At 42.8% G+C, this 24,326-nt stretch overlaps 1 protein-coding gene across 1 annotated transcript in view; it reads right to left on the bottom strand.

Moving 5' to 3' along the window:
- Window positions 1-24,326, bottom strand: part of SRPK2 (SRSF protein kinase 2) — a 239,748-nt gene that overhangs the window by 71,002 nt on the left and 144,420 nt on the right. Inside the window, 1 exon segment of the mRNA XM_036327570.1 lies at window positions 8,310-8,461. Coding sequence (XP_036183463.1) covers window positions 8,310-8,461 — 152 coding nt within the window.

Here is a 24,326-nt window from a genome sequence, read left to right as displayed (position 1 = left end):
AACACAGAAAGGGAGGAAAGCAATGCTGACAGCGCTTTCTCTTGCAGAGGCTCGGGGAAACAAACCCAACACAAGGGAGGCAGTTAGACCAGGAAGGGAGCAAGCATGAACAGGTGTAGCATCAAAGTACGGATGGAAACAAAGCTGAGGGGAGAAGGGAACAAAAACAGCACAGAAGAAAGTAAAATTCCTATTTCTTAAAAAGCTTCTATGCGTCAGAAAGTATGCCACAAACTTACATATTTGTCTTATTTATTCTTCATAAAAATCTTAGGTGGTAAGATGTTATTATACATTATATTAAAGAGATTACATCAGAGATGAAGCAACTAAAGGCCAGAGGGTAAGAACTAGTCCAGGAGTGGGCAAACTTTTTGACTCGAGGGCCACAATGGGTTCTTAAACTGGACCGGAGGGCCGGAACAAAAGCATGGATGGAGTGTTTGTGTGAACTAATATAAATTCAAAGTAAACATCATTACATAAAAGGGTACCGCCTTTTTTTTTTTTAGTTTTATTCATTTCAAACGGGCCGGATCCGGCCCGCGGGCCATAGTTTGCCCACGGCTGAACTAGTCCAAGGATACAGAGTTGGGAAGCCAGTTTTGAACCCAGTTCTCTCAGACACCAAAGTCCTTAATCCTCCTGGATTCAGTGGGAGAGCCAAAAAGAAGATGGCATGAACTAGCTGGCTATGGAGAAAGGAAGCGTTCCACGCCAAAGGGTAAGCCAAGGCAAGTAGAAAGAAGCAGCTAACAACCTTTAGCAATATTAGAACTTGCTGGGGTCCTGCCCCAGCAGGTCCAGGGGTCCCCAAAGGTGTGGATGGAGTCGGCGAAGAAGGAATGACACAGAGACAGCGTTCAGTTGATCAGCAGCCTAGCCAGGATCTCTAGCCAGGATCTCCAGCCAAGTTCTGGTCTGGATCTCCAGCGAAGTTCTGCTTAGGATCTCCAGCCAGGTTCTGTGTCCATGTTCCCTCGCTAGGTTCTCCAGCCAGGTTCTGTCCAGGTTCTCCAGCCAGGTTCAGTCACCAGGTTCTAGTCAGGTTCTCTTGCCAATTTCTGTAGTCAGGTTCAGTCCAGGATCTTTTGCCATGTTCTCTCCAGCGAAGTTCTTCTGTCTGTAGGTCCTGTGTAGGTTCTGTCTTCTTAGTTCTGTGTTCTAAGCTCTGTATTCTAAGTTCTGTGTTCTTACATCTGTATTTATACCAGTTGATTCCAATCCTATCAATCTATATTCCAAAGGTTAGGGCGTTTCTTATCTCCATTCCAGGGAGTAAAGATTATGTAGCTTAAGCATGATTGTTCGTAGTTAAAGTGATTAATTACCCGCCTGGTACTTAGTTAAGAGGTTTTATTCCCTCCCTAACTTCAGGGGAAAATCCCTACCTGGGGAAACAACCTTTCTCAGAGACCTTGGTTAAAACACATAGTGCCAAGAAGGTGAGCAAACATATTAAGAACAGTATGCCATATATGCCAGGTCCCTTGAAACAGCAAGCATGGACCGGCTCCCGGCAAGAACTCTAAATAGTGGCCTTTTTGTTAAAATGCCTGAGGTTTCACAAGTTTTAAAAGGAAGAGACTTGTAAAGATAAAGAGGTAAAAAGTTAAATGCAATTAGCTGGTCATAGAGGATTCAGATGGCAGTGCCCCAAATGCTTGCTGCAGCTATTGGTGGGCCTGGGATTCCATACTCCGCCCCCAACATACCTATATTTCCCATAATAAAGAAATATTTCTTTTTTAAAGAAATATAAAATATGGTGTGGCCTGGCTGGCATGGCTCAGCGGTTGAGCATTTACCCAGGAACCAAGAAGTCAATGGTTTGATTCCCAGTCAGGGGCACATGCCTGGGTTGCGGGCTCAATCCCCAGTGTGGGGCATGCAGGAGGCAGCCAATCAATGATTCTCTCTCATCATTGATGTTTCTACCTCTCTATCCCTCTCCCTTCCTCTCTGAAATCAATAAAAATATATTTTAAAAATATATATGATGTGTTTTGTTGTTTTCTACTTTGGGAGTACTGAGAAGTGGCTGGGGGGCAAAGGTTCTCCAGAAATGAGGTCAAGGAAACCAGATAAAGTGACAGGTAAGACACCTCAAGAGACAAGTAAAACACACCACTAAACTGTGAAAGCCATCCCACCCTTTCCCCCTTCCTGAACAATTCAGTCTACAGCCATTAAACAGGGCCAAGCAACAAAGTATGTCTGAGCACAGCTTGGTGAGGAGGAAAGGGGGAAGATGCCCAACATGACAGTGGCAGCAACAGGTGGCTCATTATATACAAAGAAACTAATCAAATCAGTAAACATAATGAGGAAAATGAGAGCCTAGTCACTGTCAAAGAAACTACAAATACTGAAAGGGAGAAAACTGGGCTGAATCCTCTGGTATTAGAGTAGAATTAGATATATCAGATTAAGCTCATGGATTTTAATATATACATAAATAAAAATAGAAATAACTATAGAGAAATACATATAAACATAAAGGGTGTGTGTATGTGTATCCCTCACCCTGAGCGATCTGGAAGCAATGACACTCCAATAGTAATAATCACATGTAATTTGTGCTTAAGATAACAAACAGTTCCCACAGGTCACCCTAATGCTTTGCACTTAGTATCATACTAAATATTATTCTCTACTAAAAGGGGTTCTTTGGGAAAAGAGCTGATTCCAGGGCTGGAGTTGGGAAAATTCAAGATTGTATTTAAAAGTAATAAAGTGTTCAAAGAACAGACATAGAACCAACTTGAAGGGATTCCTAATGACCAAATTGGGGAAAATCTAAACATCAAGCCAAATAAGGAAAATAATGAATTATAACTCATGGGAGAAGGGGGGGAGGCAATCCATGAAAGAGTCCATCTGAGATAGACAGAAAGACAGAAAGATGGACCAGAAGGATGGGATAGAGCAGTGGTTCTCAACCTTCCTAATGCCGCAACCATTTAATACAGTTCCTCATGTTGTGGTGACCCCCAATTTCATTGTTACAAATTGAACATAATTAAAGCATAGTGATTAATCACAAAAACAATATGTACTTATATATGTGTTTTCCGATGGCCTTAGGCGACCCCTTTGAAAGGGTCGTTCGACCCCCAAAGGCAGGGTTCCTCAAACTTTTTAAACAGGGGGCCAGTTCACTGTCCCTCAGACGGTTGGAGGGCCGGACTATAGTTTAAAAAAAAAACAACTATGAACAAATTCCTATGCACACTGCACATATCTTATTTTGAAGTAAAAAAACAAAACGGGAACAAATACAATATTTGTATTTGCATGTGGCCCGCGGGCCGTAGTTTGAGGACCCCTGCTCAAAGGGGTCGCGACCCACAGGTTGAGAACCGCTGGGATAGAGGGAGAGAAAGAAGAGGAAGAAGGAAGTAAACTTGTTGATGAGAGGATATTTACATAGTTTCAAAATAACTCCCAGCAAAATTCTCATTAATTACCAGGGGAAGGATAACTTTGGGATGAAGCTATCCAGCAGACACCATCTTAAACAAGCGACTGAAATCAACTGTAATAGTATAAATCAAAACCATACACTACCTGAAAAGAGTTTTTTATATACCAAATTGAGAAACATTATACAAAATAATAACTTGGCCTATAATGTTCGAAAATGTCAGTTGTGATAGTCAAGAAAAGACTTAGGAACTGATTAAAGAAACAAACAAACAAAAAAGTAACAAGACTTTCCAAAGGTTCTGTTTCATATCAAGGACAATATTGGGCAACTGGAAAAACCTGAATAGAGTCAGAGGATTAAATGGTAGAATATATCAATGCTAACTTCCTGATCTTGATGGCTGTATTGTGATTACAAAGGAGAAATGTACTTGATTGTAGGCAAAATATACTGAAGTACTCAGGAGTGACAGAGCATCCTGTTGGTAACTTAAACTCAACTGGTTTCAGGTGGGAAAGTTACCTCTTCTATTGGGGAGGAGGAAGATGGCCACAGTTCCTGAATCAGACATTCCCAATTCCATGAACTCCTTAAATGCATTTATGTTCATTATCTTGGACAAACTATTATGGTTTACTAGTGACCCGGTGCATAGATTCGTTCACATTGAAAGAAAATTAATTAGAAGGTGGCCAGTGGGGCAGAACTGGGTGAGACGGGTTGGACATGCCCTGGAGCCAACCTCCCGAGGCTTCTCTCTGGCCGGCCACTCGAAGGGCCTCTGCAGAGTGAGCGGGAACCCTCTGGCAGGTGGGGTCCCTCAGCCTGGCCTACAGGAATCCAGCCGAAACCAGCTCTCCGACATCCCCCAAGGGGTCCTGGAGTGTGAGAGGGCACTCTGCAAAGTTGCTGTCGTACAGGGTGTGGAACGCAAATGGAAGTGTGCAATAAACCAGATTCAGGGCTGACAGTGCCCCAGCAACACATAACCCACAGCCGAAGGTGGATCACGCGGTCCCGTGAGAAACCGGGCTCCTACCTCTCTGGTTCTGGCGTGCGTCACCTGATAACCGCCACTGCCAAGAACTGCAGCTCAGCAGTTCCTGTGTTGAGCATCTGCCCCCTGGTGGTCAGTGCGCATCATAGTGACCAGTCGGATGGTTGGACACTTAGCATATTAGCCTTTTATATATGTACTAGAGCAGCGGTTCTCAACCTGTGGGTCGCAACTTAGGGGTCAAACGACCCTTTCACGGGGGTCGCCTAAGACCATCGGAAAACACATATATAATTACATATTGTTTTTGTGATTGATCACTATGCTTTAATTATGTTCAATTTGTAACAATGAAAACACATCCTGCATATCAGATATTTACATGACAATTCATAACAGTAGCAAAATTACAGTTATGAAGTAGCAACGAAAATAATTTTATGGTTGGGGGTCACCACATGAGGAACTGTATTAAAAGGTCACGGCATTAGGAAGGTTGAGAAGCACTGTACTAGACGCTCAGTGCACGAATTCGTGCACGGGTGGGGGGGGGGGGGTCCTCGGCCTGGCAGGCAATCGGGGCCATTTGGGGTGGCTGGCCAGCCAGGAAGAGGGACTGTGGAAGGTTGGCCACCAGCTGGGGGGAGGTACTGCAGGAGGTTGGCAGGCCAGCGGGGGGAGGGACCTTGGGAGGTTGGCCGGCCGCAGGAGACTGGCTGTGGGAGCCCACTGACCACCAGGGGGCAGCTCCTGCATTGAGCACCTGCCCCTTGGTGATCAGTGCACATCATAGCAACTGGTCAACTAGTCGTAATGGTCACTTAGGCTTTTATATAGAGAGATATACTAGAGGCCCGCTGCATGAGATTTGTGCACTTGGGCGGGGGGGCCAGGTCCTCAACCTGGCCTGCACCCTCTCATAGTCCAGGAGCCCTCAGGGAATGTCTGACTGACAGCTTAGGCCCGGGGAGCGGGCCTAAGCCATCAGTCGGACATCCTTAGCATTACTGCAGAGGTGGGAGAGGCTCCCGCCACTGCCACTGCACTTGCAAGCCGTGAGCCCAGCTTCTGGGCTTCTGGCTGAGTGGTGCTCCCCCTGTGGGAGCACATTGACCACCAAGGGGCAGCACCTGCATTGAGCATCTGCCCCCTGGTGGTCAGTGTGCATCATAGCGACTGGTCATTCTGCCATTCGGTCAATTTGCATATTACCCTTTTATTATATAGGAGGATAGAAACCACAAAATTCAGAGAATGGCATCTGTTGACTGTAATGTTGACTAGAGGGACAAGTTAGTCACAAAATTAGAGAGAAGCGTGAGTATGTGAGAGAGACGGTGTAAGAAGAGAACCTTACCATCTATAACATGCCTTACTGAGGCTGACTTTAATACTCTCAAGATGTTTACAGTTCAGTGAGTGTTACCTAGAATCAGCCTGATTGTGGAATCCTTCATTCATAGCCCTGTATTTCGGTCTGGAGCATCCACAGGGCTGATTTGCAGAGGTGGTAAAGGGTGAGAGTACTAGTTACATTTCCTGACCCATTTCCCACCAGGTTTGAAGCAAACAGTGCTCATTCCAACATGGTGAAGCCTTTGTGCTTAAGATAACAAACAGTTATAACAGGCCACCCTAATGCTTTGCATAAGCAGCAAAATCAAAAGACAACTGTCTTCAAACAACTTAATTTCGGAAATGCAGATTAACAGGGAGGATGGAAAACATCTTTTCATCTCAATACCTTCTTTTCCATTTTAGATGGTATAGACCAGCTGTGGGCAAACTACGGCCCGCGGGCCGGATCCGGCCCGTTTGAAATGAATAAAACTAAAAAAATAAAAGACAGTACCCTTTTATGTAATGATGTTTAATTTGAATTTATATTAGCTCACACAAACACTCCATCCATGCTTTTGTTCCGGCCCTCCAGTCCAGTTTAAGAACCCATTGTGGCCCTCGAGTCAAAAAGTTTGCCCACCCCTGGTATAGACCTTTAAGGTCATAATCACTATTCATACAAATGCTAAAGATCTGCAATCGCTTTTCTAAGGACAACATTGGTTCTGTGTGTAGAAACCCACACCTATGGGACAATGAGTTGAGTGGAAGATTACTTTGTCTCCCTCTTAACATGTATCTAAAAAGTTATTGTTCCTTAACCAACACACAAATGGCCTGGAATCACTAAATAAATTCATACCAAGATATTAGAGAGTCAAAGATTCATTAGTGCTTTATGGCTTGAATGTGTGCATCTCCTGCCAACTTATCTTATGCTGTACAGAATATGACCTCATTTTCCTTAATCTGTGGTAAATAAATGTCTCAACTGTTTAGAACCTCAGAATTCCAGATAGTGATAATTTTCTATTAGAGCAAATTAAAGTCCAAAGGAGTAGTTAAATAACAAAGAGGCAGCTGACTAGACACATCCACTTTCCTTCCTCATGGACTCTTCAGAGTCCTGTCTACACAGAGTATTGAGTCTGGATGATACTGTTCTCAGTTTTTGCCACACAACATGCTTGCCTTGTAGGAGTTTAACTATATGCTCTTGGTCTTTATGAATCCTCACTACAAGAGCACTTCAACAGAATAATTTCTATGTCTTTTGTGAAAGCATAACCCACTATGTCACATAATAGCAGAACCTACAGAAAGTCTTTTTCATTAAGTACAATGCCAGGAAACAGTCTCTTTGTATAAACAAATGGGCAGGCTTTCTTTCCACAGACAATGAATACTATGTAATTCAATGCTATACAGACAAAGGAGCAGTTCCTTGTTAGTCTTAGCAGCCAGAAAAGTTAAAGCCAAATGCAGTAAACAATAATTACATTGGCTCCCCTCAGGAGCCTGATACCTTCTACTTTCTAAGTTCTTCTTGGACGAGTACCAGGCCTTTATACCTTTATACTTAACTAGAGACCTGGTACACGAAAATCGTGCGCGGGGGAGGGGGGGGGTCCGCACCCTCTCCAATCCAGGACCCCTCGGGGATGTCTGACTGCCTCTCATAATCCAGGACCACTGGCTCCTAACCACTCACCTGCCTGATTGCCCCTAACCACCTCTGCCTGCTTGCCTGATCGCCCCTAACTGCTCCCCTGCTGGCCTGATTGACCCGAACCGCCTCTGCCTCGCCCCACACCTGGGACCCAGGATTCCCTCTTCCGGCCAGTCACAGGCACCCAGGACATGGGCTTCCCTCCCTCTGACCAGCTGCAGGTACTCAGGTCCCAGGCCAGCTTCACCCGGGCCATAGCCACAGGAGCCAGGGACCACAGGGTGGACGGCTTGTCCCTCTCCTGGGCCGCAAGCGCAGGCACAGCCGTTGGCACCCGGGACTGTGGGGAAGGTGGCTTGTCCCTCTCCTGGGCCGCAGGTGCAGACACAGCTGCTGGCACCTGAGACCATGGGGCGGGTGGCTTATCCCTCTCCCGGGCGGCAGCCTGGCTGGTCTCCATTCCTCTCTCGTGAGCTCATTTGTGCCTGACTGGTCCCCATTCCTCTCTCCCCAGTGTTGAATGTCTGAGCCATTTCGGTGTGATGGCATGAGGGCGTGATGACCATTTGTACATTAGCTCTTTATTATATCGGATTGTCCAGCTTTAATTCTATGATCACATTCCAATCCTCTTGAACGTACCCAGATTATGCATGTACATATTATGTATGTTTTCTATCTCTTACAATTTTCCTTCTGCTATTGCTTACAGTTTCTGGGATCATTCTATATTTAATGATCTAAGAATTTAAAACAATAATGACACTAAGAGGCTAATTTAATAAAGACCAAACAATCTGCATCATTAACCCCTCTTGTCTATTCCACAAAACAAATTATGTGATGGCTCAGTGGGAAGGCAAGCACGGCACCTTTGCAGTAGTCTGCGGGGTCCTCCTGCTCCTCATCGTCTGAACCCAGGATCTCCTCCTCTGGCTCTGGGGGCGTGGGGTCTGGCAAAGGTGGCGGTGGTGGTGGAGGTGGTGGTGGAGGAACTAAGGGAGCTTTCTGTTGAGGCTCCGGCCTGAAACAGCAGAAGGAAAATTCGTACTTATTTAGAAGTAAATCTTGCATTGTGGATATTCTTGAAAGTTTCTTAATATGGAAAAAAATAGAACTTGTCATACACTAAAAAGAAATGATGAGTAATGTCACTGCATCCATTTTAACTGAATTCAAGTGATGTTTCAACATACAGGCCAGGAGGGAAGACTATCCTTAATAGCCAAGGCATATTCTTGCAGGCACATTTTCACCCAGAGCTTTAATATTTTTTAATTCATGACAATATTATAAAATACAAGTGAAATAAAAGAGTGCTTCCCCATGATATACAAACACATCCCACAGAGATTATAAAAAGACATGTGAAAGTAGTCCTGCACTTATAAAGGGGCTTATTTTCCATTATTTTAAAATCAGAGTTTCTTTTCCCACAGAAATAGTAGGAGTATGATTAGATATCCTGGATAGCTCACAAAAGGTGACTGAAATAACCTGGCCTATTTGGCTCAGTGGTTGAGAATCAACCTATGAACCAGGTGGTCACGGTTCCATTCCAGTCAGGGCACATGCCAGGTTGTGGGCTAGATCCCAAGTAGGGGGCGTGCAGAAGGCAGCCAATCAATGATTCTCTCACATCATTGATGTTTCTATCTCCCTCCCTCTCTAGAATCTCCCTCCCTCCTCCCCTCCCCACTCTCTGAAAAGCAATGGAAAAAATATCCTCATGAGAGGATTAACAAAGTAATAGTATTCTTTACCCATTTAGTGAGTTGCCCATGTCGCTTAACAAAATTCCCAGACCATCTTGTCTCAGCGAGCAGGCACTTATCCCACCTGTGAGGGCTACAATGAACAGGAAAAAGCTCCCCCCAAAGCCACATGTATCAAGTCAAAGGGATGAGTCAGGGTACCTTGAAGTGCACAGGAAGTTGAGTAATGTTGATGCAATATTTCAACTGGTTATCAAAACATCTAGAACTGTGCTGTCCAACACAGGAGCCACTGGCCACATGTGGGTACTGAGCAACTGAAATGTGGCTAGTCCCAATTGAGATATGCTCTAAGTGTAAAATGTGTACTGAATTTCTAAGAAAAAATGCAAAATTTTATTAATAATTTTATATGTATTATGTTAAAAATAATGTTCTAAATATAATAGAATATCTTATTAAATTTTAATTCACCTGATTCTTTTTACTTTTGTTAATGTGGCTACTAGAATACTCTGGAGGCTCACACTATACTTCTGGATAGCACTACTCTAGCCTCTTCAGATCCACCGATACAAAAGGAAAAGCTTGGCCTCAGAAATCAGAGACACCTGGTCACACCAGTGATGATTATTTTTTCCAAGGCTTCTCCTACTAATCTTCTTCACATCCGTTATCGTCAACTCTCAAATCACTCAATTCATCCTAGTAAGATTCAATACAATGTAACTGTCAAGTGTTATAATCCCAATCACCAATTTTTGTTCATCCTATCCATCCTTGTTACTGCCTACCACACAGGAGAAACACAAGTAAATTTGTATTAGGGAATATGTATGCAAGAGCGAACAGTGCCACACCAACTTTAAGGCTGGCTTCTTCAAAGTGGTTTCTGGGAGCTTCTATAGTACTTCAAAGCCTGATTAAATCTCAACCGTTTAAAAATCAAGAGGTGACAGGTTATCTCACCAAGTACGTACTCATAAAATATATTTAATCAATCTTTTTAAGAAGTTATCTTATGTAAGAATTACTAAAAGCATTTAAGACATCATAGGAGGAGAACCCACAAATATTTTTTTACAAGGGTGCCAACACAATTAAATGGCGAAAGACTAGTCTTTTCAACTGTACTGGGAAAAATGCGTATCAGTACGCAAAAAACTAAAATTGTAACCCTACCTCACACACACACACACACGCATATATTTTAAACCACTGAATTGTGGTTTTTTAAAAATATATGTATTGACCTGAAAAAGAAGGGGGGGAAGGGAGGAAAGGAGGGAGGGAAGGAGGGGGGGGAGAGAGAGAGAGAGAGAGAGAGAGGAAGGGAGGGGGGTGGGGGTGGGGGAGAGAGAAACAAACATCGCCCTCTTGCTCCACCCATCCACGCATTCACTGGCTTACACCTGCAACCTTGGCTCATCAGGTCGATGCTCCAACCAACTGAGCACACATACATATTGATTCAAAAATTAGTTCAAGACCTAAATAAAGGAATAGAAACTATAAACCTTGCAGGAAAAAAAACACATAAGTAAACTTTCATCACTTTATAAGTTAGACCAGTGGTCGGCAAACTGTGGCTCGCAAGCCACATGCGGCTCTTTGGCCCCTTGAGTGTGGTTCTTCCACAAAATACCACGTGCTGGCGCGCACGTACAGTGCGATTGAAACTTCGTGGCCCATGCGCAGAAGTCGGTATTTTGTGGAAGAGCCACACTCAAGGGGCCAAAGAGCCGCGTGTGGCTCGCGAGCCGCAGTTTGCTGACCACTGGGTTAGACAATGTTTGTTAGGTATGACACCAAAAGCATGAGCAATTTAAAAGGATATGATCTAGTCCAGCCAGCTTGGCTCAGTGGTTAAAGGGTGATCCATGAACCTAGAGGTCAGGGTTCGATTCCTGTTCAGAAAACATGCCTGGGTTGCGGGCTTGATCCCCAGTAGGGGGCATGCACGCAGCAGAGGATCAATGATTCTCTCTCATCATTGATGTTTTTATTTCTCCCTCCCTCTGCCTTCCTCTCTGACATCAATAAAGATATATTAAAATATATAAAAATTAAAAATAAAGAGACAAAACTAGAGTTGATCAAAATTATGAACTTCTGTGCTCCAAAGGGCATCATCAAGAAAGAAAGACAATCTGGACTGTGTGGCTCATCGGGTGAGTGTCAACCTATGAACTAGTGGGTCACGGTTCAATTCCCAGTCAGGGCACATGCCCCGTTTTCAGGCTTGATCCCCAGTGGGGGGCAGCCAATCAATGATTCTCTCTCATCACTGATGTTACTATTTCTCTCTCCATCTCCCTTCCTCTCTGAAATCAATAAAAACATTTTTTTAAAAAAGAAAGTAAAGGCAGACCACAGAATGGAAGAAAATATCTGCAAATCATACAATAAGGAACTTGTATCTAGAATATAAAAAGAACTCTTACAATAAAAAAAAAAAAAAACAATTTAAAATTTTTGAAAGGACTAAAATAGACGTTTCCCCAAAGAAGATATACAAATGACCAATAAGCACATGAAAAGATGCTCAATATCATTAGTCATTAGGGAAATGGAAATCGGTGATGAGACACCACTGTCGAGAATGAAGAAATTGGAACCCTCATATGTCACAGTAGGTGTAATGTGACATTACTCTTTTGGACTATCTTGCAGCTCCTAAAAAGTATGAATTCGAAGTTACCATGTGACCCAATTCCATTTATAGCAGCAGTTCTCAACCTTGGCTGCACTTTAGAATCACCTGGGAATCTTTTTAAAATCCTGATTTCTGGGCCTCATCCTCTGGAAATTCTGTTTCTTTGTTACTAATGTTGTGGCCCCACCCCATAACATAGAAACGGAATTTCCAGAGGATGAGGCTCAGAAATCAGGATTTAAAAAAAAAGATTCCCAGGTGATTCTAATGTGCAGCCAAGGTTGAGAACCACTGATTTATAGGTGTATACCCAAAAGAAGAATAAACATACAGTGTGGGCAAAAGTAGGTTTATAGTTGTGAGTATGCGAAACACAGTTTATTACTGTATTGTTATTTATTATTGTATTATTTGTCTTATTATTTTGTATCCTTACTTATGATTCATCTTTTAGTAATGTCTTTTTTGGTACAAACAACTGTAAACCTACTTTTGCTACCCCTTATGTCCCTACAAAATGTTGTGCAAAAACATTCATAGCAACATTATTCGTAACAGACATAAAGCAGAAACAACCCAAATATGCAACAACTGATAAATAAAAGTAGTATATCCTTGCAATGCATTATTATTCAGCAATAAAAAGGAATGAAGTACTGATCCATGCTACAACATGGATCACCCTTGAAAACATGCTAAGTGAAAATGCCAGTCATAAAAGACCACATTATATGATTCCATTTTATATTGAAACTAGAGACCCGGGGCACGAAATTTGTGCGGGGGTGTCCCTCAGCCCAAGCCTTCACCTTCTCCAATCTGGGACCACTGCCCACCAGGATCGGGCCTAAACGGGCAGTCAGGCATCCCTCTCACAATCCAGGACTGCTGGCTCCCAACCGCTCGCCTGCCTGCCTGTCTGATTGCCCCTATCCACTTCTGTCTGCCAGCCTGATCACCCCCTAACCACTCCCCTGCCAGCCTGATCGACGCCTAACTGCTCCCCTGCCAGCCCAATCGCCCTCAACTGCCCTCCCCTGCTGGCCTGGCCACCCCAACTGCCCTGGTCCCCTCAACTGCTCTCTCTCCGTGAAGGCCCGGTTCCCCCCAAATGCCCTCCCCTGCCAGCCATTTTGTGGTGGCCATCTTATGTGAGGGGGTGAGGGTCAATTTGCATATTTCCTCTTTATTACATAGGACTAGAGACCTGATGCACAAAATTCGTGCAAGAAAGGCCTTCCTTCCCCCGGCTGCCAGCAGCGGCTCCCCTCTGGCACTCGAGACTCGGGCTTCCCTCACAGGCCTGGCTTCATCCTGAAGGACATCCAGTCTAATTAGTATATTATGCTTTTATTATTATAGATGTTCAGAACTGGCAAACTTATGGAGACAGAATAAATCAGTGCTGGCTTAGGGCTGGCGTTATGAGAAAAAAAGGAGAGAAATGGAGTGGCTATTAATAGGTACAGGGTTTCTTTAAGAGATAAAAATGTTCTAATGTGGTGAAGGTTACAAAACATCATGAACATACTAAAAAAAGCATTGTAACATGTAAGTTGTATGGTAAGTGGATGATACCTCAAAAGGCTGTTTTTAAAAAGCAAAAGCTTATACAACTATGTTATTTTAATGGCCATTTTATACCTTTATAAAGTATATGTTTCCAAGAAAAAAATAGAAATATCTACATTTAGATTTAAGCAATCTGTATGCATAGAGTCTCCTTTACAACTGCCTCAACCATATTCACAGTGGAAGTAGTATGTAGTTCTGTAAAAAGCAGACTGACAAACTGCTTTGTCAGAAAAACCCACAACCTTGGTACATGGGGACACTAACCAACTGAGCTATCAGGCCAGGGCTGGATAGCAAGGACTTTAATGCAAGAAATTAGTTCTGTCGATGACCAAGTTCTGTCAATTTGTATAAAATAGACCAAAGTTTATACAAGGCACGAGTTTCAGAACATGTTCTCAGGCAACAAGAAATATACCACCTCAGCTACTGGAATGAAAAATTTAGAAAGCGAAATTCCAACTACTTGTTCATATTTTTCACAAAGACCTATATTTATTTTATCCCCCATAAAACACAACTAATCAATACCCCAAATAGGGCTAGCATAAAATTGCAATTTAAAAAAGACCACAAAATATTTTTCTTTAAATAAATATTACTAAGACTATTCTATCATTCTTATCTACTTCATACTGTATCTCTGGTATACATTTACTCTATCAAAAAAGGGAGGAAAACCTAAATAACCCTAACAAAATGCATGCATCATCGGCTCTAAATTGCCATGGCAGCCGAATGGGAGTTCTGATTCCCTTCCAGCTGCTATTTCTTTCAAGCAGAGAAAGGGACACGTAATCTTCACATTTGGCAGGGGAAAACGTCCTTTCCTTTATTAACAGCCTAAATGGCAACTGACACAAATTCATTCATTCAATTAATATTTAACCAAAATGAAAAGGAGTTCCAATTGAATCGCTTCAGGTAGTATTCTAGGGACATTCATATAAACTAATTTCTTTTTATTTCTTCCACATGTCCACCACCTCATCTAGAACTCACTCTCTTTCTCCCTCCCTTCCTCCCTCCTTGTCCCCCTCTTGATGGTAACTGTTAACCTGGGAAATATGTAATCTGGCATTTCTACTTAAGGATAGAATCAATTAATTAATATATACTCTCTCTCAAAAGGCTTGCTATAACACTAGGTACAGCCACACAGCTTGGGAGGGAAAAGTCACAATGATTTATTGCATTCCTCTCTAATAAAAAGAGAATTTCCAAATTTTGTGTAAATCAAACCTAAATGTGCAGTGTCTTGCAGTAGGCAAAATTCTAAAATGAACCCCAATAATCCTCGCCCTGTATAATTAATCCCCTGTTCTTCTGAGTGTGGGTAGACCAGACCCTGTGAATGTCATATCACTCTCATAATTATACTGTTATATCACAAAAGGGCAGCTACACTGGGTGAGCCTGACCTAACCACATAAACCTTTTAAAAATAGAGCGTTTTCTCAGACTGGTGACAGAAGGCAAAGAGATGTGCTCCAGCTCGCCAGGATGAAAGCAAACACCCATGTGTGAACTGCCCATTCATTAGGGCCACAGAGCAAGTTGGCTCTGGAGTGGGAAAGGGCCCCAGACAACAGCTAAGGACAGCAAGGACTTAAATTTTTTTTATTGTATTTATTGATATGATAGAGAGAGGGAGGGAGAAAGGAGGGAGGGGAGGGAGAAATTTGTTGTTCCACTTACTTATGCATTCACTGGTTGCTTCTTTTATGTACCCTTACCGGAAAAAAACCCACAACCTTGGTATATGGGGACACTAATCAACTGAGCTATCAGGCCAGGGCTGGATAGCAAGGACTTTAATGAAAGAAATTAGCTCTGTCGATGACAGGTGATCTTGGGAGAGAGCTCTGAGCCCTAAATGAGAACGTAGCCTCCACCATCGGCTTCATTTCTATCTAGTGAGTAAGGAGCCACATTATGCAGCCCTAATTTCTGACCCACACAACTGTGAGAAAATAAATGGGTACTGTTTTAAGCTGCTAAATGTGTGGTAATTTATTACTCAACAATAGAAAATAAATACAGATATCAAGTTCTCAATAAGTAACACAGTAGTTCGTGTTAAATTAGCAGATTCTGGCCTCAGCAGTGGGATCTCAATTTGGGTTTTTAATAATTGAATTGTTCAGAGGAATTAAGAAGCTAGGTAATCAGGATTGAGAGACAAATATCTTTTGAGCACAAAAAGGTAAAAAAAAAGTTTTTTTAAGTATTCCCCAAATTCCAACAGAATGACAGGAATTTTAGACTTTCCTAGTTTCTAAAACTGCATTGTTTTTTTGAATATGGAACATAGCCAATTAAAAGTTAGTGAAGATGTAAGTAAACCAGACCTGCTTCCCAACTGATCTACATTTTAGACAATTGACTAGCTTACTGCTTAATCTCCTAACAACACATATATGACATGGCTATATCTTATGCCACTGGTACTGTTAATCCTATATAATAAAAGGCTAATATGCAAATAGACCAAATGGCAGAACAACCGATCGCTATGACATGCACTGACCACCAGGGGGCATGCACGGATCATGGCTGGCATTGGCCACGGCAGGATGGTGCAGCAGGTGAGTGGGGGTGCCAGACCAAGGCGGGGCACCGGTCACTGTCATCGGGGTGAGTCTCTGGTGGTTACTGAAAATTCTTTGCTCCTGCGTGCCGTGGTCCCGCCTGGCACTCACACCTGCTGCCAGCACCAGCCTCGCTCGCACCTGCAGCCGGCGCCGTTCCCAATCACTTGGCGCCGTCAGCAGATGCAAGCAGCAGCTGCTGGCCCCAATCGCCCCTGAGGACTTCTCTACCTCCCCCTGCTCCTGAGAGGCGATCAGGGCAGCAGCCACCGCTCACACCCACTGACGGTGCCGGTCCTGCTCTCACCTGCTGCTGAAACCAGCCCAATAGCTCCATACCATCAGTGGATGTGAGCAGAGCCAGCGCCATCAGCGCGTAGGAACGGCAATGGCAGGCGCGGGGCTGCCGGCAGATAGGGGACCAGGGGCCATGGAGGGAGGGGCTGGGCGGGGGTGCACAGGAGGGGCCGAGACCCACCCCTGTGCCCACCACAGCTTCTCAGCACACAGTTCCTTTCAAGGTGCACGAATTCGTGCACTGGGCCCCTAGTACTTTATAAAACTGTTATGAGACCTGGCAGTAAATTTACTACTACTCAACTGGAGAAAGAAAGATCGACAAAAAAGTTTAAACCAAAGAGCTCTAAGGCATGAAAATGACTCCCACTGATTTCAAACACTCAAAATAGTGTCTACTAAATACCAAGAAGTGGACCAGGGCACAAAAGAGCACAGCACCAAGAGATGTAAAGGGGAGAGAAATGCCAGTAAACACAAGGCCCAGGAAACAAACAATGTGACCAGAAGCATGAAGGCCTCAAATTGCCTGATGTGCCTGGAGACAGTAAGACATTCAGCAGCAGTCAGCTCACAAAGGAATGACCCACAGTTTCAAGGAGTTTGGGCTCTATCCTGAAGGCAAGCAGAAGCTACTGAAATGCAATTTTAGGACTAGATTTGATTTCTGTAAAGAATATATGGAACTGTTGTGAGAACGTGTAGAAAGGATATAAATAAGGCAGAAGCAGGGAAGCTAGTGAGGAGGCTAGGAAGGAGATAAGAGCCTGAACTCAGAGCCTGGTAGTTCATGTGCTGGAGGTGGGTGCTTGTCTTCTAGATTTGTGGTAGTGAGATAGTGTTATCATTAATTAGGACAGAGAACAAAGCAAGAGGAGGAGGAAGGGTTTTCAGAGAAAACCTAACTTCTGTTTTAAGCTGATCTGAGTTTGAGGAGCATATGGGACTCCCAGGAGTGTAGAAATACCATGGATTGATTGCTTGATATATGGAATCTATAGCTAAAAAATAGAGGTTTGAGCTGCAAATACAAGCAGAGGTCATATGCAAGCGGCTGTTAGCCTTTCCAATCATGTTTGGGTGCCCAGGAGAAATAAGGAATGAAATGGCCAAGGGCAGAGCCTCCTTCAGAGCCAAAGTACAAGGTTATTCAAGCCACCAACAAAATCTAGACTCCCTGGCTTAAGCTGTACAGGCAATGATTCATGTGATAAACACCGATATCGATTCATGAATTTCAAATACAGGTTTTAGAGAAATGTATGTATAAAATCTCATGTAAGCCAACCTTTTACATTAGGATGAGATATACATATAAAAAGAACTAGTGCCCACCCCGAGTAGCTCCGTTGGTTTGAACATCATACCGACACACCACGGTTGCAGGTTCAATCTCTAGTCAGGGCACATACAACAATCAACCAATGAATGCATAAATAAGTGGAACCACAAAACTTTTTTTCTTTCTCTCTTCCTTCCTCTTTCTCTCTCTCTAAAATCAATAAGTAAATAAAAATTCTTTTAAAGATGCTTTGGCCATAAAACAAAGAACTAGCAAACTAAGGACCATATGTGTTTCTATCTAAAAGCTCTGTTTGCAGGCCATCAGAAGACAGCTGGGTGCAGGTTATACTGCACAAAATAAGAACTATTTACTGAGACCTCTATGTTGATGAAACTATAACCACTAATGATTGCCTCATGCTCCTCAGGAAATAATGCAAAATGTTCCCCTCTGAACAAGGCTTCTGTAAACCTCCACAAGTTTCAAATCTAAAAGCAACTATAATTATATAGTTGCTTATATAATTATAGTTGCTTTAATTAGTTGCTTATATAATTATAGTTGCTTTAATACAGTGACCACTGGCCACATTAATTAAAACTAAATAAAACTTAAAATTCAGTTCTTCAGTCACTGTAGCCTCATTTCAAGTGCTCAAAGCCACAGGCAGCTGGTGGCTGTGGCATGAGCAGTGCAGATACAGTTTATCTTTATAATCACAGAAAGTTATATTGAGAGAGAAACATCGATCAGCTGCCTCCTGCACACTCCCCACTGGGGATGTGCCCGCAACCAAGGTACATGCCCTTGACTGGAATCGAACCCGGGACTCTTCAGTCTGCAGGCTGACGCTCTATCCACTGAGCCAAACCTGTCAGGGCATCCATTACTTTTAATAGTAAATAAGATTAACTGAAGAGTTTCAAACAGTTTTCTATACAGCTCACTATTGGAAGGTTTTTTTTTTGTTGTTTTTTTTTGTTTTTTTTAATTTTATTTTTTTTTATTATTAGTTAAGGTGTTACAAATGTGTCCTCATCCCCCCCGGAAGTTTTAAAGTAAGTTGTAAAATGATAAACGGGGGCTTGTGCAGGAGGCAACCAATCGATGTGTTTCTCTCACATCAATGTTTCTGTCTTTCCCTCTCTCTTCCACTCTCCCTAAAAATCAAAGGAAAAATATCCTCCAGTGAAGATTAACATCAACAACAAAAAAAGACAATATGTCCCAAAGTGACTTACAGATTCAATTCACTACCTATCAAAATACCTGTTGGCTTCTTTACAGGAAAAGACAAGCCATTCCTAAAATTCATATGGAAATGCAAAGGCCCAGAATAGCCAAAACAATCTTGAAAAAGAAGAAAATTGGAAAACTCACACTTCCTAACTTCAAAACTTACTACAAAGTTATAGTAATCAAGACAATGTGGTACTGCATAAGGATGGGCATACAGATCAATGGGGAACGAAGATCCAGAAATAAATGCTTACACTACAGTCAACTGATTTTTTTTTTTTTTTACAGTAGTGCCAAGACCATTCAGTGGAAAAAAAGAATAGTGTTTTCAACAAATGGTAATGGTACAACTGAATATCCACATACGGAAGGATAAAATTGGACTCTTAATTAAGACCATACACATAAATTAATTAATAATAGTTCACAGACCTAAATGTTAAAAGCTAAAACTATATATACCAGAAAAGATGTACACCATTAGCCATCAGAAAAATAAAGTATCAAAACCATAATGAGATACCACTTCACACCCACTAGAATGGCAATAATAAAAAAGACATAAGTTTTGGCAGGGACATGGAAAAATCAGAATGCTTATACACTGCTTATGAGAAAGGAAAATGGTGCAATCATTTTGAAAAACTTGAGATAGTGTATTAAAGGGTTAAACAGTTACCAACAACTCCACTATTAAGTCTATAACCAAGAGAAAAGAAAACATATACCAAAATAAAAATTTGTACATAAATGTTTTTATCGTTATTACTCATAATAGTCAAAGGTAGAAACAATCCAAATGCCCATTAACTAAGGAATTCATATATATAAAAGGCTAAGTGATCAACCATACATATGACCAACTTTACATACATCCGACTGTCTGACCGATAGGCCGGTACATATGATGCACACTGGCAATTTAAAAATAAACGTTGACTCACATATGCACGATACATATAAAACTCCCATCAAATTTCTTAATAGTGTCACTCCTTCGGGAATGCCGTGTCATAAATTAAAACTGAAAGTAGGTGCAATCATCATGCTACTGAGAAATCTTAATAGTAAATGGGGTCTTTGTAATGGTACTAGATTTATTATCAAAAGACTGCAGCCTAACATAATCAAAGCTGAAGTATTAACAGGATCTGTGGAAGGAGAGGTTGTTCTGATTCCAAGAATTGATTTGACCCCCTATGACACTGGCCTCCCATTTAAATTAATTCAAAGATAGTTTCCTGTGATGCCAACATTTGCAATGACTATTAATAAATCACAAGGTCAAACTCTACACAGAGTAGGAATATTCCTACCTGAACCCGTTTTCAGTCATGGTCAGTTATATGTTGCTTTCTCTCGAGTTCGAAGAGCATGTGACATTACAATTAAAGCTGTAAATACTTCATCACAAGGTAAATTAGTCAAGCACTCTGAAAGTGTTTTTACTTTTAATGTGGTATACACAGAGGTATTAGAATAAGTTTAATCACTTTATCAGCCATTGTTTTTATCAAAGTTGTTTTTATATCATGTTTTTGTTTTTATATCATCTCTTTGTTGTTGTTATATCATGTTGTTATTGTTTATTTATTAACCAATTTATATATTATTTTCATATATATTTTACTAATTTTCTTTCATCTCTGACACTTCTATTATAGAGAAAGGGTGAATAGTGATATTAAAATATTTCTTCTAATTTATTTCCCTTCAATGTGCATGAATCCATGCATCAGGCCACTAATCCTATACATGCTAAGTGTCTGACCATTTGTTCCACCATTTGACCAATCGCTATGATGCGCACTGACCACCAGGAGGCAGACGATCCAACTGGTAGGTTAGCTTGCTGCTGGGTCCGGCCAATGGGGACTGGGTGAGACAGCCAGACACATCCTGGAGCCCTCCCATGGTCCTTCCCCGGCTGGCCAACCTCCTGTGGTCCCTCCCTGGCCGGCTGGCCCCCATCAGGACTGGGTGAGATAGGCCAGACATGTCTTGGATGAATCCATGCACCGGGCCAGTTTCAGCCTGACCTCCACAGGCCTGGCCAAGGGACCCCACCAGTGCATGAATCTGTGCACCAGGACTCTAGTAGATAAATAAAAATAAAAAGGTGGTCTATCCATATTATGGAATATTACTCAACAATGAAAATAAATAAAAATAAAAAGTAATGAAGTACTGACAGATGCTACAACATGGATGATCCTTGAAAATATTATGGTAAATCAAAGAAGTCAGTCACTAAAGATCATACTGTATGGCTCTACTACACTATATAATTCCCAGAATAGACAAAAAGCAGATTAATAGTCAAGAGGGTGGAAAGAAATGAAGGTGACTACTCAGTGTACAGAATTTCTTTTGAGGGTGATGAAAATATTCTAAAATTGGGTAGTTGTGATATCTGCATAACTATGTAAGTATACTGAAAAAACCTGTGAATTGTACATTTAAATGGGTAAATTATATGAAATGTGGATTTTTTTGTCAATAAAGTTGTTACACAAAAGAGGCCATTCTCTATGTACTAATATAAAGGACATACCACCAATGAATACAAAGACACAGAGCATTTGTGTATGGCACGTATCATTTGTTTTATAGACACACAACACATGTGCATCATGTTCATAGCATATCTCTAGGGAGCAGTAAGAAAACTGACAATAATGCTCTTCAGGAAAACAAACTCAATGACTAGTGATCATACTTTTTAAATTTAGTACATGTGTATGAGTGCTGAAATAAATTAATTTCTAAAGACAGGAAAGGAAAACGAGAGAAAAGACTGCTGGGGTCCAACCCCAGTAGGTCCAGGGATCCCCAAAGGTGTGGACGGAGTCGGCGAAGAAGGAATGACACAGAGACAGCGTTCAGTTGATCAGCAGCCTAGCCAGGATCTCCAGCCAAGTTCTGGTCTGGATCTCCAGAGAGGTTCTGCTTAGGATCTCCAGCCAGGTTCTGTGTCCATGTTTTCTTGCTAGGTTCTCCAGGTTCTCCAGCCAGGTTCTTTAGCCATGTTCCCTCGCTAGGTTCTCCAGCCAGGTTCTGTCCAGGTTCTCCAGCCAGGTTCAGTCACCAGGTTCTAGTCAGGTTCTCTTGCCAATTTCTGTAGTCAGGTTCAGTCCAGGATCTTTTGCCATGTTCTCTCCAGTGAAGTTCTTCTGTCTGTAGGTTCTGTGTAGGTTCTGTCTTCTAAGTTCTGTCTTCTAAGTTCTGTGTTGTTACATCTGTATTTATACCAGTTGATTCCAATCCTATCAATCTCTATTCCAAAGGTTAGGGCGTTTCTTATCTCCATTCCAGGGAGTAAAGATTATGTAGCTTGGAGAGCAACTAAGATGGCGGCATAGGTAAACACCGGGAAATTATTGCCTCACACAACAATTGAAAATTACCGCAAAGGACTGAGCAAACATCATCCAGAACAACAGGAAGGCTGGCTGAGTGTAAATTCCACAACTAGAAGGAAAGAGAAGCTCGCTGAGAGCCAGAGGCGCTGCGGAGGTGAAGTGCAGAGGTACGGCGGCGCGCGCGCGCGAGGAAAGGGGGTGGCGCCTGAGGACGCGGCTGTCTTTTTGAATCACAAACTCCCGACGGCTCTGAACTCCGGTTCCGGGAAGTCTCTGGGGACCCAGGTCTCATACGGGGAGAAGCTGGTCTGTCCGGCAGCGAGCGAACTTGAGGGCGGCTTTCCCTCAGAGGTGCTTGCAGCTGTTGCCGGAACACTGAGACGCGCGACTCCGGGCGGAGAATCGGCCATGGCCGCTTTCTCCGCCCTCTGACTCCCTGAGACCCCGCCCCACCCAGGCTGCGGCAGAGGCTTTTGCATGTGAATGTACCTAACTGCAGCCGAACCAGGCAGACCTGGAACTTCCAAGAGAAGGCCCAAGGCCCCGCAGCGGCTTGCATTGCTTCACAGCTGAGCCTCTTCGTGGCTCCTGCTGTGTGGCCTCAGGCAGAGGCTGAATTAGCACCTCCTTAGATCCAGGAGCCACTGTACCCAGTGGTCAGAGGGGGTCCATCCAGACTGCAACTCCTCAGATCCATAAGGGACACACTCAGGGAGCAGACTCAGTGAGCACCAAAGCCCCACTGAAGCAAGTCTTGCCCCAGAAGGGTGTCTTCAGCACAGAAGTTCTCCCACTTTAGACACAGCTGATTCTCACAGCCAATTGGCCTGGAGGTCAATTCCTCCCAGTGATTCTACAACAACCAAGGCACCAAGAGTGCACCAAGAGTGTCCACCCCAGGTAACTGGGGAGGCTGAGCTACTGGGCCCTACAGGACACCTGGCGCACAGGGCCACTCTATCAACACAGGGAAGCTGCCAAAATGCGGAGACAAAGAAACAGGTCACAAATGGCAGAAATGGAGGAAAGCAAACGATTGGATATAGAGTTTAAGGCCACGGTTATAAGGTTTTTCAAGAATTTTATGGAAACCGCCGATAAATTTAATGAATCCCTCAATAAGTATAGGGAGACCATGGAGGACATGAAAAAGGACCAACTAGAAATTAAGCATACACTGACTGAAATAAAGAATAATTTACAGAGATCCAGCAGCAGAAAAGAGGATCCCAAGAATCAAGTCAAAGATTTGAAATACAAAGAAACAAAAAATACCCAACCGAAAAAGAAGAAAGAAAAGAGATTCCAAAAATATGAAGATAGTGTAAGGAACCTCTGGGACAACTTCAAGCGTACCAACATCAGAATTATAGGGGTACCAGAAGGAGAGAGAGGGCAAGATATTGAAAACCTTTTTGAAGAAATAATGACAGAAAACTTCCCCTACCCGGTGAAAGAAATGGACTTACAAGTCCAGGAAGCGCAGAGAACCCCAAACAAAAGGAATCCAAGGAGGACCACACCAAGACACATCATAATTAAAATGCCAAGAGCAAAAGATAAAGAGAGAATCTTAAAAGCAGCAAGAGAAAGACAGTCAGTTACCTACAAGGGAGTACCCATACGACTGTCAGCTGATTTCTCAACAGAAACCATGCAGGCCAGAAGAGACTGGCAAGAAATATTCAAAGTGATGAATAGCAAGAACCTGCAACCAAGATTACTTTATCCAGCAAAGCTATCATTCAGAATAGAAGGTCAGATAAAGAGCTTCACGGATAAGAAAAAGCTAAAGGAGTTCATCACCACCAAACCAGCATTATATGAAATGCTGAAAGGTATTCTTTAAGAAGAGGAAGAAGAAAAAGGAACTCTGACCATTTGCCACAGCATGGATGGAACTTGAGAGCGGATAAATACCACAGGATCTCACTCATTTGTGGAATATAATGAACAACATAAGCTGATGAACAAGGACTGATCCAGAGACGGAGAGGCATTGATTGGACTGTCGGGACTTGGAGGGAAGGTAGGGGAGGGTGGGGGTAAGGGGGAAAGATCAACCAAAGGACTTATATGCAAGCATATAGGCCTAACCAATGGACATGGACAACGGGGGGGTGAGGGCATGAGCGGGGGTGGGGGGGGTGGGGGGTAGAGGGTAACGTG

Source organism: Myotis myotis, unplaced genomic scaffold (assembly GCF_014108235.1).
Source record: "Myotis myotis isolate mMyoMyo1 unplaced genomic scaffold, mMyoMyo1.p scaffold_m19_p_11, whole genome shotgun sequence".
NCBI classification, from domain to species: Eukaryota; Metazoa; Chordata; class Mammalia; order Chiroptera; family Vespertilionidae; genus Myotis; species Myotis myotis.
The sequence above is the reverse complement of the archived record's forward strand: the minus strand, read 5'-3'. Positions and strand labels throughout refer to the sequence as shown.